The sequence below is a fragment of the Natator depressus genome, chromosome 6 (assembly GCF_965152275.1).
Source record: "Natator depressus isolate rNatDep1 chromosome 6, rNatDep2.hap1, whole genome shotgun sequence".
NCBI classification, from domain to species: Eukaryota; Metazoa; Chordata; order Testudines; family Cheloniidae; genus Natator; species Natator depressus.
The window spans coordinates 67,242,456-67,259,689 of NC_134239.1; the positions used below are offsets into that span (position 1 = coordinate 67,242,456).

The following is a 17,234-nucleotide window of genomic DNA, read 5'->3' on the forward strand; positions in this document are numbered from 1 at the left end:
GTTCTGTGTAACTCCAGGCAACTGCCAGAGCATTAAAGATACTAAATGCTATACGTCAAACTTCAGTTTTTCAAATGTCAAGATTTAAAACTATAAACTTGTACCCAGAAGCTGAGAGTTCTCCAACCTGAGAATGAGTGAGCCAAGAGTGAAGAATCCTGCATCTGGTTTACCATTACTTGGCTGTGGGGTGTGGTGTGAGGTAATGAGGCTAAGGAAAGTTATAGGAGGATGTTCTGCAGTCTAATTAAAAATAGAAGTATATCGTTTACATTTTGAACAAATGTGCAATGAATGTTTGCATAATTGCTCAAGGTGGGATAAAGAATTTATCTTCTTTCTCAATAACTTATAGAATCCTAAACTTGGCACTTCTTTTGTTTACTCTCATGGCTGACTAACTTTTCTGATAATTTTTTATTTTTGTGCTGGGAAATCCCCGTCGGGTAGATTTTCATGAAAATGTAGCATGGTTGTACATCACCAAAGAGAAGAAGGGGAAATGGTTATCCTTGATCTACATGAGTTATGACATTTTTTTTTAAAAAAGAGTTGGTAAATATGGAATCTTAACACATCTGCTTTTCCTTGCAGTGTCTCAAGAGGAAAGTTCTGTTTTGTGTAGCAATAATTGGTTTCCACAGAGCTGTCCCAATGACAGAGCTATCTGCACACCTACCTCAGTTCCAGCATGGGCAGCTGACAGAAAACTTCCCTGACAACCACCTGAGCAATACTGTAAGTAACAAACTACTTCATCAGGCAGTCAGCTTGCAAACACCTAGAAGATAATAAGGTGATAAGTAACAGTTAACATGGATTTGTCAAGAGCAAATTGTGTCAAACCAACCTAATAGCTTTCTTTGACAGGGTAACAAACCTTGGGTATAGGGGGGAAGCGGTAGATGTAGTATATCTTGACTATAGTAAGGCTTTTGCTACTGTCTCACATGTCCTTATCATAAACAAACTAGGGAAATACAACCTAGATGGAGCTACTATAAGGTAGGTGCATAACTGGTTGGAAAACCGTTCCCAGAGAGTAGTTATCAGTGGTTCAGTGTCATGCTGGAAGGGCATAACGAGTGGGGTCCCCCAGGGATCAGTTCTGGATCCAGTTCTGTTCAATATTTTCATCAGTGATTTAGATAATGGCAGAGAGTACACTTATAAAGTTTGTGGACGATACCAAGCTGGGAGGGGTTGCAAGTGCTTTGGAGGATAGGATTAAAATTCAGAATGATCTGGAGAAATGGTCTGAAGTAAATAGGCTTAAATTCAATAAGGACAAATGCAAAGTACTCCACTTAGGAAGGAACAATGAGTTACACACATGCAAAATGGGAAGTGACTGCCTAGGAAGGAATACTGCAGAAAGGGATCTGGAGGCCGTAGCGGATCACAAGCTAAATATGAGTCAACAGTGTAACACTGTTGCAAAAAAAAAAACAAAAAAAAACCCCACCACTCTGGGGGGTATTAGCAGGAGTGTTGTAAGCAAGACACAAAAAAATTCTTCTGTTCTACTCTGCACTGATTAGGCCTCAGCTGGAGTATTGCATCCAGTTTTGGGTGCCCCATTATGTGGACAAACTGGAGAAAATCCAGAGAACAGCAGTAAAAATGAATAAAGGTTTAGAAAACATGACCTGTGAGGAAAGATTGAAAAAAAATGTTTGTTTAGTCTGGAAGAGAGGACTGAGTGGGGACATGATAACAGTTTTCAAGTACATATAAGGTTATTACAAGGAGGAGGGTGAAAAATTGTTCTCATTAACTTCTGAGGATGAGCAAGAAGCAATTGGCTTAAATTTCAGCAGGGGAGATTTAGGTTGGTTATTAGGGAAAACTTCCTGTTAGGGTGCTTAAGCACTGGAACAAATTGCCTAGGGAGGTTGGGGAATCTCTGTCATTGGAGGTTTTTAAGAGCAGATGAGAGAAACACGTGTCAGGGATGGTCTAGTTATGGAAAGGTCTGTTAGGGAAAGGGTGTTATAAAATTTGAGGACTGCTGATCTAAACTAAATCCCTTTTTGTAGGGGGGAAAAATTGATATACTCACGCCACAAATTTGTTTGTTCCGCATGAGAATTGTCTTTTTAATTTTAAAAATGTGAGAAGTATCTGAGTTTTTAAAAATTTATTCATCTGTCAGTTTTCTTGCTTGTAAAACTGTGGAAATGCAATGCCAGACCAATTTGTGGAGTTTTTTCCAGCTTTAATAATGGTAGAAATTGCTCAGTGTAGTGTAGTGAATGTAAACCGCATGAAGACTGGTTTCAGAATAATTTTCATGGGGCTTTCATGCAACAAGTGTCATAAATGTCACATTATCACCATCTTCAATAACTGTGTAAGAAGTTAGAATTGTTACAAACTTTGCGCTAACATCTGCTTTCAGATGCTCATGCCTCGACAGTATCTCCACCCAAGGAAAAAAATAGGCCCTTCAATTTGTGTAATTTCAGTTTATGTAGAAGACACATCCATGCTGTTGGACAAAAGCAACATCAATTTTAACAACTTGTCTTGTTTTAGAGTTCCTAATATTGCTTTATATTAGCGTTGTGGATTAATCGCAGTTCACTCACTCAGTTAACGCAAAAAAATTAATCACGTTTAAAAAAATTAATCACAATTAATCACACTCTTAAACAATAGAATACCAGTTGAAATTTATTAACTATTTTTGGATGCTTTTCTACATTTTCAAATATATTGATTTAAATTACAATACAGAATACAAAGCGTACAGTGCTCACTTTATATTTTTATTACAGATATTTTCACTGTAAAAATGATAAAAGAAATAGTATTTTTCTGTTCACCTCATACAAGTACCATAATGCAATTTACAAATGTAGATTTTGTTTGTTACATAACTGAATTAAAAAACAAAACAAATGTAAAACTGTAGAGCCTACGAGTCTACTCAGTCCTGCTCCTTATTCAGCCAGTCGCTAACACAAACAAGCAGGGTGGATAAAAATGACTTTTTTTAAAAAAAATTAAAAATAATTGGATTTTTATTATTTAAATTGGATTTTTTTGATAAAATGCTTTTTGAAAAAACCTATCTAAAGATAGCTTTAATTAGATACATTACAGCTCAAAGATATCTCATCATGGAATAGGGATTATAAATTCTAATTCTATAGTATGAGACAATATGTTCATGTAATGTTTAAGAAAAGTTTTGTAAATGAGTTCCAATAGTTCATGGATTAGGGACCCAATTTTACAGAGTTGCAGGGGCTTCTGTATAGATTATTTAGGTTAATCTTTCTATCTACCAAATGGAACTCAGTGCTCAGTCTAGAAGATACCATCAGAGATGCTTAGTTTTGCAGTTCTCAAACTGTGGATACTTAGTTTTGCAGAGATAAATGCTTGTTAACAGCAAAAATGTTTTAAAATAACTAATATAGAGAGGTGAGAAATAACAGACCTCAACCCAGTTGTCCCTCTGAATATTTGTGTACACAGAGTCAATCCCTTACCTCTCTCTAAAAGTGCAAAGTTTCAAAAAGTTCAATGAATAGAAGATTGTTGGGGATGGAATCAATCTGGACAAGGAGAAGAGGTCTGGAGATAAATGTGAGAAGGGAGGGACTGGCAGTAGAAACAAAAGTGAAACTGTCTGAGCAGTATATTCCAGAAGTCTTGAGGTCTTTCTGAGTGTATCCGTCATTGATTTGAGATCTACCATACCATTCTCTCACGAGAAGGGAAAACCTATAATGGCAGCAGGCTGTAAAGGAGACCCAGTTTGGGAGTAAGAACCATTCAAGAAATATATGTTTGCTGATGATGTTTTAAAGAAGTGAACTGGTGGAAGTCACTTAAGCACTTGGATTCAGAGACTGTTGAAGTGATAATCTCACTTTTAACAGCAGTAGCTTCTTCTGCTGGTGTAGAAAGAATATTTTCTTCCTTTGGACTATTTCATTCCAAATTGAGAAACCGTTTGGGACTTGAAAAAGCAGGAAAGCTTGTTTTTCTTTTCCAGATTATGAACAAATGGGAAAATGAAGGTGAAGACGACTGAGTTAGCTGCAGAAGCCAATATTTTGAGTTTCTCATGTTGACCTGGCTGACATAGTCTATTTAATTTTTGGTTTGTGTTTAAAAAAAATTCATTTAACTATTTTAGTTTAAAAACAATTTTAACAAAAACAAACCTGATTTAAAAAACTTGAATGTTTAACTAAATTCAAAAATTCATATGCTTGTTTTGTTAAAATATTATATGTTTGCTGTTGAAGAAAATAATCCGGAATACATAACGTTATTTTAGTTAAAACAATTTTAAATGTCTGTCTGGTGATGTTCTCCTCCTAATACAGCATGACAAGAAAATCCTCCAAATATTAATAATTAACCTGTTGAATTGGAGATAATTCACCTCCCAATGACTTCATAAATGTCTGCTTCAATTACCTTTGGTAAATGAAATAACCAAACAATCTTTCGTTTTCTGGTATAGCTGTAACACTAATCTGAAAAGTTTTCAGAATAAATCACTTCAAAAATTTATCGTGTATATCTTCTACAAACGAAACCTACATCTATCTCTTGAGTTGTGAAGAATATGTATAACAACAAACAAGAATGCACTTTTATGTAGAAATCCATGATTAAGTTGAGTCTTCCTGACTAGTGATTTAAATCAAATTCACCTTGCAAACAAGTTTGTTTACATTTACAGGAGATAATGCTGCCAGCTTCTTATTTACAAAGTCACCTGAAAGTGTGAGAAGGCATTTGCATGGCACTTTTGTAGCCGGCATAGCAAGGTTTACGTGCTAGATATGCTAAACATTTGTATGGCACTTCATGCTTTGGCTACCATTCCAGGGGACATGCTTCCATGCTGATGATGCTCATTTTTTAAAAAAAAAAAGCGTTCATTAAATTTTGACTGAACTCATTGGGGATGAATAGTATGTCTTCTGCTCTGTTTTACCCTCATTCTGGCATGTATTTCATATTATAGCAGTCTCGGATGATGACCCAGCACATATTGTTCATTTTAAGAACACTTTCACTGCAGATTTGACAAAACGCAAAGAAGGTACCGATGTGAGATTTCTAAAGATAGCTACCGCACTCAATCCAAGGTTTAAGAATCTGAAGCTCCTTCCAAAATCTGAGGGACAAGGTGTGGAGCATGCTTTCAGAAGTCTTAAAAGAGCAACACTTTGATGTGGAAACTACAGAACCTGAGACATCAAAAAAGAAAATCAACCTTCTGCAGGTGGTATCTGACTCAGATGATAAAAGTGAACATGCGTCGGTCTGCACTGCTTTGGGTCGTTATCGAGTGGAACCCGTCTTCAGCATGGACACATGTCCTCTGGAATGGTGGTTGAAGATGAAGGGATGTATGAATCTTTTGCGCATCTGGCACATAAATATCTTGCAACGCTGGCTACAACAGTGCCATGAGAACGCCTGTTCTCATTTTCAGGTGACATTGTAAACAACAAGTGGGCAGCATTATCTCCTGCAAAATGTAACCAGACTTGTTTGTCTGAATGATTAGCTGAACAAAAGTAGGACTGAGTGAACTCGTAGGCTCTAAAGTTTTACATTGTTTTATTTTTGAATGCAGTTATTTTTTTGTACCTAATTCTACATTTGTAAATTCAACTTTCATGATTAAGAGATTGCATTACAGTACTTGTATGAGGTGAATTGAAAAATACTATTTTTTTTTTTACAGCACAAATATTTCATCAAAAATAAATATACGGTGAGCACTGTAGACTTTGTATTATGTGTTGTAATTGAAATCAATATGTTTGAAAATATAGAAAAATCCAAAAATATTTAAATAAATGGTATTCTATTATTGTTTAACAGAGCGATTAATTGTGATTAATTTTTTTAATTGCTTGACAGCCCTACTTTATATACTTCCATTCTGTCCACAGTTTTCATGCAGTGTATTGTAAATGCTGTTGTTTAGGTCCTTGCTGCTGAAACTATATGACAGTCAATAGTACAGTGTATATTCCCCACTCCACAGCCTCCTTGGCGTAGCATACAGAACACGTGGCAAATAGATGCTTATGGAAATGGGATTACTTATCTTGCAGAATGACAACAGCGAGAGACGACGCCATGATAATAGTGAGCGAAGGCGCAATGACAACCCTGAATCGGAGACTAATGGGCAGCCACAGAATAGCATGCAGCAAGTGGTGGAACAGGACGAAGAAGATGAGGAGTTGACATTGAAATATGGGGCAAAGCATGTGATTATGCTCTTTGCACCTGTCACACTTTGCATGGTGGTAGTTGTTGCAACCATCAAGTCTGTCAGCTTTTATACACGCAAGGATGGACAGCTGTATGTATCAAATCTTCTAATTTTTTTTTTTTTATTGTCTTTGTTGGTTTGGATCTGCTGGGGATCCTTTCCTTTACTATGTGTCTGCGCATCTTCAAGTGCCTATGTTATACAATGAACTTTCTTCTAGCCCAAGCCCTGGTTTGATGCTGGTCCTTCTGGAGTCCAGCAGCCCTACTTTCAACATTGTTCCCAGCTCCTGTCAGCCTGGAGACTGATCCAGATTGGTTTTTCCTATCAGATCAACCCAATTTTTCTTGTGCTTGCGTAAGTTAAAGGACTTACCACGATGAAACCGGAAGTTTCTCTTTGCAGCTTTGCCAATAGTTTCAAGTCTCCCTTGTAGAAGCATCTCTCTCAAGATAATTTGTTCACCATTGCTTTCGTCTGAATCTTGGCCTTTAATTGAATAGTTTGTGCCTCTTGTGTGATGTTTACGTGATATGGACTTAATTCTGAGCACAGGCCATGAAAGTTGCACTCCATTAAAAATTAAAGCTTCCTTAGTGGTGAAAAATGAGAGCTTAATGAACATCCATATGTATGCAGGGTTCGGGTTTGTTTATGTTGCTTGTTGACAAAGAAATAAATACATTATCAAGAGCTGTCGAGAAATTTTCCAACTAAATTTTTCAATTTCAACAGATCTGCATTGTCCAATGGAGAAACATTTTGTGGAAACATGTTGAATTTAACAAAAACGCATTTTTGGAGGAAAAAAACTGACACAACTTTTTGATAATGTCAGAACATGTTTGGTTTGTGGCTTCAAAATAGATATTGCAAAAAAATTCAATTTTTTAAAATGTTAAGATCAGAATGAAACATTGATCTGAAATTACTGTTTTTGAATTACATTGATTTAGGAAGTCTTAAAATTTTGGTTTTATTCTGTTTTTGGAACAGGTGTTTTTTAAACTCGTGGAATTTCCCACAGAACAGAAAATCTAATTCCTCCCCTGCACTACTCATTTTTATCTTCAGGTTGCGTTTTATTGAATATCCACTAGGTGGTGTATGTACAAAGGCCCAAATGTATTTAGTGTGACCTAATTCACATTTACTTGCATGCTATAAATCAGAAGTTCTCAAACTTCATTGCATGCGACCCCCTTCTGACAACAAAAATTATTATGCGACCCCAGGAGTTGTGACTGAAACCTGAGCCTGCCCGAACCCCACTGCCCTGGGTGGGGGGACCAAAGCTGAAGCTCAAGGGCTCAGCCCCAGGTGGGGGACCTGTAACCTGAGCCCTACCACACAAGTCTGAAGCCTGAGGGCTTTGGCCCTGGGTCCCAGCAAGTCTAACGCCAGCCCTGGTGATCCCATTAAAATGGGGTCACAACCCACTTTGGGGTCACAACCTACAGTTTGAGAACTACTGCTATAAATAAAATAGTTTTTAAATGTTGGTTGCTCTCTTACTAAGCAGAAAATAACTCTCACTTTTGTAACTTTGATTTGAAAGATAAACACTGAGATGTCAAGAGGGAAATTGGCTTTAAATATCTACCTATTGATCCTGAGCTTTTATCTAGAAAACTTTTATGTGGAATATGTATTGGAATTTCATTTCTTTTTTTGGTCTGTATTGTAGTATCTACACTCCGTTCACTGAAGACACAGACACCGTGGGACAGAGAGCTCTGAACTCTATTCTCAATGCTGCCATCATGATCAGTGTCATCATTGTCATGACCATACTCCTGGTTGTGCTTTACAAATACAGGTGCTATAAGGTGAGCACAAATGTTAACCGTGGTAATTAGTTCTGCTAACCTTCTTTTATTTACTGAAATGTATTATCAGGGAAAGAGCAATCATGATTAACTAAACTGGCAGCACCAGTTGCGGATGTTCACTGCTTTAGTTTTTGGAGCCTTGTTCCCCATACTGGGGGGGGGAATGGACAATTTATTTCATCAGATAGTACATAGTCTTTCATGGAGTAAAAGTGGACAAGGCATGATCTTGGCATTGCCAATAATAAAATGCACTTCAACAGCAATGTTTGTGTGTGACAGTATGTCACCTGAGATCAGGACTCAAAAATACATAATGGTATTATTGATGGGAGCTCAAACTTAATCTAGATGAGCATCGCATCAACTTGCTAGAACTTACAGTCTCCATATGTCAAAGCTCCATGTTAAAGCTGTGGGTGTGGGCTACTTTTGGCCCAGTGATTGTGTTTTTTTCTTTAATGCTTAATAAAGCAGGATGTGGAATAACAAAATGATATACTGTCTTTTTTAGTCAGACCCTTGAATATCTGTGTTTTACAGTCACATAATTTGCTATCAAACTTGCCTCAAAATTTAGTTCCAGCTTCTTAGATTTTTGAGGGGAGTTTCTAACCTGCATGGATGCAATGAAAAAAAGCCTTTTGAAAATGTCACCACATTGTGATGGATGCAGTGACATCTGCCTGAGTCTGCAGACACTCTGGAACAAGATTTATGAGGTGTTAACTTCCCCATTTATCACAATGTGGTATTGAATCAATACCCCAAACAATGATAGTTTAAAATAGATATTTAAATTATTTCACTGCTGATCATTTTAGTAGAACTGGCCAACTGATGTGCTTAAACCCGCAATCCCAAACTGTCCTTTGGGCCTCTCCAGATGCCAGAAGCCTCACCTGTGCTTACCAAGCTGCCAAAACCTCTAGCTTCCCCTTGGCCATTTCTGCAGTGCAGTTGTGCACTGTCATTACAAAGATCTTTGGCACATCAGAAAGTGAATATGTAGACTGCATAAAACTAAATTTAATGACAAAATAAATATTGGAGCTTTGGTAGTGATTGTATTTATTTTCATGTTTACTTCATGAAAAATGTTGAACTTTTGAATTTTAATGAAGCTAACACAGTATCTCCAAGCCGCTGCACTGAAATGCTGAAAAATCCAGGCACCCAGTTGCTGAACATAAATCTAATTTTCTGCTGGGTATGTAGAGAATCACTGTTGGTTTACATTTCAGTGAACATAAACAAACTTCTAGCAAAAGAATATTTGACATCCCAAGTGGTGGCAGTATGCTATATACTTTGCTCATTTGTAGTGCCTTTCATTCAGGCATTATGTCTGGGAAAATGCCTTTGAGGTAGGGAAAGTATTGTCCCAATTTTCCAACTGGAGAAATTGAGGCCCAAATGTGAAGCGTCTTACATGAGGTTACAGAGCAAATCAATAGTAGAGCTGGTCGTGATTTCAGATTCTGACTCTAACCACCAGAAATCAAGCCTTCTCAGCTTGTCTGAGTAGCTTCTCTTATTCTTTCATGTATTTTTATTTTTGCCTTAATTCCCCCATATTTTTAGTCTGTCTAAGCAAATTCTTTTACTGCCAGAGCTCCAGATTTAATTCCCTGTATTTTGCAAACCGTTGCGAGTCCCTTTTATTCAGGTTTTTAGCAGGCAAGCTGACTCTGTACCAACAAATCAGTTAGGAGTCATTGTCAGGTGAGACGTGGGAATGTTTTAATCAGAAGTTTAGAAACTTGCCATGACATGTTATGAAATATGTTGGATAACACTTGTCTTTCACATGTAGTGTGTTGAGAAACTTCTATGAGAAAAGGACAGGTGGTTTTGAAAACGATTTAATATTTGAAAAGCCATGTAATGTGAAGAACACACATTACTGGTGTGGAAAGTGGTGTGATACACCAAATTGTTTCAGTTAGGTATCAGTGAGGCTACTCACGGTAGTTAAGCACATGTAAGTATTGCAGGATTGGGGCCTTAGAGCAGTGGCTCTCAACCTTTCCAGACTACTGTATCCCCTTCAGGAGTCTGATTTGTCTTGCGTACCCCCAAGTTTCACCTCACTTAAAAACTACTTGCTTACAAAATCAGACATTAAAAATACAAAAGTGTCTCAGTGCACTATTACTGAAAAATTGCTTGCTTTCTCCTTTTTACCATATAATTATAAAATAAATCAATTGGAATATAAGTATTATACTTACATTTCAGTGTATAGTATATAGGGCAGTATAAACAAGTCATTGTATGAAATTTTAGTTTGTACTGACTTCACTAGTGCTTTTTATGTAGCCTGTTGTAAAACTAGGCAAATATCTAGGTTAATTGATGTACCCCCTAGAAGACCTCTGTGTACCACTGGTTGAGAACCACTCCCTTAGTTATGCACTTTTTGGCATTTGTTCAGTAGAGCAGACCTGCTCTTTGCTAGAATGCGACTTTAGTATTCAGGCACACTGGACCTCCAGGTCTCTTCTCTTCCTAGGCAGTAGGACAGTTTTCTTTGGGGTTTTCTTATTGCTAATGTGTCTTTCATTTAACCATAAAGTTATGTCATCTTGTCCATCAAAGTGACCTGAAAAGATTTTGTTTTTAAAAACAAAATCCAGTCTTTCACTCTATCAGAATGTATGTGTAGCCTTACACATTATTTGTAAAGCTGATCCCCAACTTCAGAGTTCTTCTCCTTGTAACAGTTGTTGGTGACAGAAATTTGACGTCTTCCCTGCCAACAGCATTTAAAAACCGAATGTTTAATGCAAAGGAGAAAGCTGCGTATCCTTTATTTTTTGAAACGGCTCTATCAGATATAGAGAGAGGCTAACCTGTGAGGTACCCAGGCTTGCCAACATGTCTTGTTACATTGAGGTTTTTTTGTAAACTGGGATACATCATGAAGGATGGCCCAGAGGAAGAGACAGAAAGTGGAAGAGATCCTGCAGAGGACTCTGAACACACTTAAGAAAATACATTTAAAACCTATATGAAACTTGACTCTCTTTTGTTTGTTAGAAGGTTGTTGCTGTTTCATGCAAGTAAAATAAATACTAGTGAAACAGAAATAATCTCTACAAGGTAAAACATTAAATTTCATAAGTTTTTATTGTTTTTAAAAATGTTTAAAATCCAATATAAACCATTCACAAGGAGGGAAATAAGGAGGAAAAACAAAACTCCAGATCAGAAAGATTGAGTTCTCTTGGATGTATAGTTGTTTTGAATAGTAAATTCTGCTCTGAATCTGGCTTCAACACAGGTAGGATTCCTTGTGCCATTTTAACCAGTTCAAGCAAGTACTAAATTACTGCTTCTGACTTCTTTATCTACAAAGAACTTTAAACTAGTTGTGGGGTCCATGTCTTAGCTTGTGTGTGAGGTTCCTTGTCTAGAAGAAAAAATATTTCTTTATATTTCACGTTTTTCATACCCCATTGCACCTCAAAGGTACTCTTCTTAAGGCCAGAACTTGCCCAAAGTCTTTAACAGGTTGGAGTTTTTGACTTACAATTCTAGGAATCTGTTTTTCTGAAGAGACTGTCCGTTCCCCTCCTTCACTTGTTTTTGAAAGATCTCTTCTATTGCTTTTTTCCCTGGGTTTAGGATGATTTTCTACCAGTTTGATGTAACATTTCAGAGCTTTGTTTTTTGTAATCGGGTACTTAGGAAATCTAGCATTTTGTCGTCTTGCAGCCTGTCAGTTCAGACATGATCATAGTTATAGGGCTTTCCAAATTCTCTTCAATCTTTGTTTTTAGTCTGGGACATTAGTATGAAGGACTTGTCCCAAAGTATGCTCACTCCTTAAAACAAGGTTTGATGATATTTTCTAATGTAATTTTTTTTTGTAAAATTCATGTATGTCTTGCTAGACTTTAATCTCAAAACACTGTATGCATCTGATGAAGTGAGCTGTAGCTCACGAAAGCTTATGCTCAAATAAATTGGTTAGTCTCTAAGGTGCCACAAGTCCTCCTTTTCAAAGTGCTGTAAGTTAATATGCTAAAAATACTTTGCACTTGTAGAGCACCTTTTATTCAAGGATTCCAAAGCAATTTACAGTGGTTGGTTAAGCAGTGCCCAATTTTATAGATGAGTAAACTCAGGCACAGAAGTCAAGGGACTAGCCAAAAATCAATGTATCAGTATAGAGTATGGTATGGAGCTAAAGACTTCTGAATCTCATTCCCTTGCTCTAACCACAAGATATTAATATGGCTGGGGGCTGTAAGTGGTACTCTGAAAACTGGCTCAGATATTACTATATCTTCTGCTTATGAAATTGAACCTTAAAAAGGCATTTTTGATAAAGATGTAATTAACTTTAAAATGTCCAGTTTGAAATGGAGATGTTTATTGATGTGTCTTTCTCTTTCAGGTGATCCATGGCTGGCTTATCATTTCTTCTCTATTGCTGCTTTTCTTTTTCTCATTCATCTACTTGGGGTAAGTCTACAAGAGTTTCAACTTCAGAATTTGCCTTCCAGCCAATCTTTGTCTGTTCACCATAAGCATACGTAAACAGTTGTCCTCATGTCACCGTGGTAATTGATAAGGGTCAGCCATGCAAAGGATATTTATTTGGGAACAGTCTCAAAGACTTAATCTACTGAAAGGAATCTGTTCTGTCACCGATACACACTTCTATTATATCTAATGGAAGTTATGCACTTGCATCTACGGCAGAATAGACCCATGTTTCAAGGCTTTGTACTTGTCTTGTAAGTCAAATCCTGAAGCAGCACTTCACCACCTCATCAGGAATGGCCGTTCAGCAAGCTCAAGCACTGATTTTTCACAGGCCAGTGGAAGTTACCTATGACTTGGAGAAAATACACTTGTTGCCTGCGAGGTAGTTTTTCCATTCATTGTATTCAGTAATCTCTCATATCTGATTGAGAAACATAGCTCCATCCTCAAAGGGAGATTTTTACTTTCTAGGAATGGTGGGCAGCTATAATGGTGATGCAGACCCCAAACACTCTATTACAGTCAGCATGCATTTCTTACCCCTGAGTTAGCACTATGATTTCATCTAATAGGACAAAAATGAATGAAGAACCCCAGGCTTATATTCCTGGAGAGCCGTCATAACTTTAAATTTCTTAGATATATTTATTTCACAGAATATTTTGTTCTCTTCAGTTTAAAAAAATCAGTTCATTAGGGCCCAGGACAATGTCTGATCAGCTGAAGTATTCACACTACATCCTCCTTCCCTTGCATGGTTGACACAATGGTGCTATGTGTCTAGTTGACATTCCATGCGGGTGGCTAACAGAGCCATTTGTATGCCAGGAAATTATTTTTTTGAAATTTTACTTACAAAATGGAGGACCATCTATAGGTTAATCAAGGTAACTACTTTGCATTGATGTCCTGTGCTGGCAGCTTTTTGATCTGTGACTGAGAAGGAAACAAGGGTCAATGGAGGATTGTACTGCAGAAAACTGAATTAGTAAACCTGAAATAGTTTAAATGAAACACACCCTGTAAAACTAGCTCTTCCTCAAAAAGCAAACTGTTTCTTTGAGTCATTGTCAGATCTAAGTAGGATCTAATAAAAGAACAACTTCGTTTGTTAAAATACATGGAGTGTAGAGTTTTAAAATCTAATTCTCAAGTTTGCCTTCTTTGTTTTTTGCCATTGCTTTAGGGAAACAGTTGCCTGTTTTCTTTATCTAATCTCCTTTTCTTAAATGTTTTAGTGAGGTTTTTAAAACCTATAACGTTGCCATGGACTACATCACCCTCGCGCTCATGATCTGGAACTTCGGTGTGGTGGGAATGATCTGCATTCACTGGAAAGGCCCGCTCCGGCTCCAGCAAGCATATCTCATTATGATCAGTGCTCTCATGGCGCTGGTATTCATTAAATACCTTCCTGAGTGGACTGCATGGCTTATCCTAGCTGTGATTTCAGTATATGGTAAGATCCTGAAAAAAGCATCATACCAGCAATGATGATGGCATGCCCTCTTCCTACTTTCACTTCTTCCATCTGTTTGACCAGACATAAAACCCAGGGTCCAAACAGAGGCAGGGCAAGGGTTTTGCTGCAATGTCTTACTCAAATTCCAGGGACCAGATTGTGTTCCCTTACATCTAACCCATGGGTAAGTCCCCCTCAAATGGCTGTTACCTCTGAGTGCCTCTGCAATACTGTCTCTGTCCACATACCCTGGACCTTATGAGGGGCCCCCTCCGGGTCTGCAGGAAGTGCAGATGGGATTGGAATTGGGGTAGTACAAGGGAGGAGAGGATAGGCGTGTGACCCATATTGTAGTCCTCCTTCTGGTCTCATTGAAAATAACTCTTGTGTCTCCCACTCCCTCAAGGGCCCTTGGGAGCTATTGCATTTCCAGAGTGAAGCAGTTCCTTGGGAGGCTGGAGCCACATCCTGGGTACAAGGACTTGACGTGGGTAGCTGTGGCCTCCCTAGGGTCCTCCAGATACCGAGGGGGCCAATCCATCCCCTGACAAGAAGGGGGTAATCTCAGAAATTCCTCTAGGAGTTTTCCTTAGGGAAAAGTCCCTTCACACAGGAGGATCTAGTCATGGCATGGTTAAACACTCTCCCCCAGTTCAAATTGCTATAGTAGTCATTTCCTTTTCTAGATTATCACATATTCTGTTTCATCCCAGAGAAGGCTGCAATAAACTATATCTAGAGATCACATAACCTGTCTCAGACAGTTATCATACACTTTTAAAGGGCACTGAAACCCTTCAGTAGGAATGGTACTCTGTATTTTATGCTATTCATGATCTTGCTATAAGGGCAGATGTGTCTCAAAGACTGATTTGGTTTACATAATAGGCCAGAATATCTAAGGTTACGTCTACATGACAAGCTAGGCGTATGATTTCCCCTGCTTGTGTACACATGCTCACGCTAGCTTGATGAGAGCTAGCGCGAGTATAAGTAGCAATGAAGCGGTGGTAGCATGGATCGTGGCAACAGAGGCTGAGCTGTGCCAAGTACCTAACCCCTGGTTTTGGGTGTGTATGTACTTGGCGTGGCTCAGCCATACCTCCGCTAGCCATGCTACACTGCTATTGATACTCACGTGACCAAGACAAGAGCTAGCGCAAGCATGTGTTTGTGTATAATCTAGCTCCTAGTGTATAATCGAAATTTCTTATAGCAAAGAGGAGGATCAATGCAAACTTGCTCATAAAGAATTTGAATTAATTTGGAAACGCAGAAGTGAATTTTAACTGCAGATGAACACAGAGTCTGAAATTCCCTGATAGCGGGAAAGGTGAGGATCTGGTTTGTTTTTTTTCTCCATATTTGTAGAAATACAGGATTAATCAGACTTGATTGGCCCTTTGTCCATCTTGGGCCAGTATTGTCCTTAGGTATCTGATGCCTCAGAAGAAGGTGAAAATGTTCCTTATGCACATAGCACTAGCTGGTTGACCCAGGTTATGAATGAGGTAGGGAGAGTCTTCCTTGGCTTTCATAGGTCAACTGCTTATTAGGCCCTTGTATCACAGCTGGCATGAACCCAAGGGTTAGTAGTCATAAGATTTTATTTATTTCACTTTGAACAACATAGATGTTTAGACAAGACTGTCCCATCCATGTGAAATACACTCCATAACAATAACAAACAGCAGCAATTCCTGTCCAATATAAAATAGGCAGTTACCCAATAATAATAATAATCCCCACCCCTCGGATTCCCCAAAGAAACCCCACACTCGGAGCACCTTATCCTTCCCTGAGTGCTAGCCCAAGGAACACAGGCTTCACAGCGTGACCTGAAGGTCACCACATTTGGACTATTTTCAACCTGGTAGGGGTGAATTCCACGGTTATCAGATTCTTATCTAATTCTTTTTTGAACCCGATTGTACTTTTGACCTTCACAACATCCCATAACAATGAGTTCCAAAGGATGACTGCATTGTGTGAAGAAGTACTTCCTTATGTTTGTTTTAAAACTGCTGCCTGTTAATTTCATTGGGTGCCCCTGGTTCTTGTGTTATGTGAAGGGGTAAATAACACTTCCCTATTCACTTTCTCCACACCAGTCATGATTTTATAGACCTCTGTCATATCCCTCCTTACTCTTCTCTTCTGTAAAGTGAACAGTCCCAGTCTTTTTAATCTCTCCTCATATGGAAGCTGTTCCATACCTCTCATCTTTGTTTTTGCCCTTCTCTGTACGTTTTTCAATTCTAATATATCTTTTTTGAGATGGGGTGATCAGAAATGCACACAGTATTCAAGGTGTGGGCATACTATGGATTTAGATAGCGGCATTATGATATTTTGTCATCTTATCGATCCCTTTGCTAATGGTTCTTATCACTTTGTGTGTATAGTTGGGATTATTTTTTCCATTGTGCATTACTTTGCTCTTAGCAACATTGAATTTTATCTGCCATTTTGTTGCTCAGTCACCCAGTTTAGATAGATCCCTTTGTAACTCTTCTCAATCAGCTTTGGATTTAACTATCTTCAGTAATTTTATATCATATCCTCTTTTCCAGATCATATATGAATAAGTTGGATAGCACAGGTCCCAGCATAGATCCTTGGGTGACCCGGTGTTTACTTCTCTCCATTGTGAAAACTTATAATTTATTCCTACCCTTTGTTTCCTGTTTTTTAACCAGTTACTGAAACATGAGAGGACCTCCCTCTTATCCCATGACTTCTTATTTTGCTTAAGAGCCTTTGGTGAGGGAACTTATTAAAGGCTTTCTGAAAGTCCACAAGTACTCCTTTTCTTTTTGCGGATACAGACTAACACGGCTGCTACTCTGAAACCTGAAAGTCCATGTACACTAATCAACTGAATCACCCTTGTCCGCATGCTTTGAACTCCCTCAAATAATTCTAATATTTTGGTTAGGCATGATTTCCCTTTACAGAAGCTGTGTTGACTCTTCCCCAACAAATCAGGTTCATCTAGGTGTCTGATAATTCTGTTTTTTATTTTAGTTTCAAACAATTGGCCTTGTGCTGAAGTTAGGCTTAATGGCATGTCATTGCCAGGATCACCCCTGGAGTTTTGTTTTTTTTTAAATTGGCGTTACATTAGCTATCTTCCAGTCATCTGGTATAGAAGCTGATTTAAGCAATAGGTTACATA

At 38.1% G+C, this 17,234-nt stretch overlaps 1 protein-coding gene across 2 annotated transcripts in view; it reads left to right on the forward strand.

The window, feature by feature from the left end:
- Positions 1-17,234, forward strand: part of PSEN1 (presenilin 1) — a 53,698-nt gene that overhangs the window by 11,779 nt on the left and 24,685 nt on the right. For both annotated transcript variants that reach the window (XM_074955599.1, XM_074955600.1), the window contains exons 2-6: positions 595-738; positions 6,102-6,355; positions 7,953-8,094; positions 12,503-12,570; positions 13,833-14,053. In XM_074955599.1, coding sequence (XP_074811700.1) covers positions 655-738; positions 6,102-6,355; positions 7,953-8,094; positions 12,503-12,570; positions 13,833-14,053 — 769 coding nt within the window. In that variant the 5' untranslated portion in view covers positions 595-654. The remainder of the gene's footprint in view (positions 1-594; positions 739-6,101; positions 6,356-7,952; positions 8,095-12,502; positions 12,571-13,832; positions 14,054-17,234) is intronic.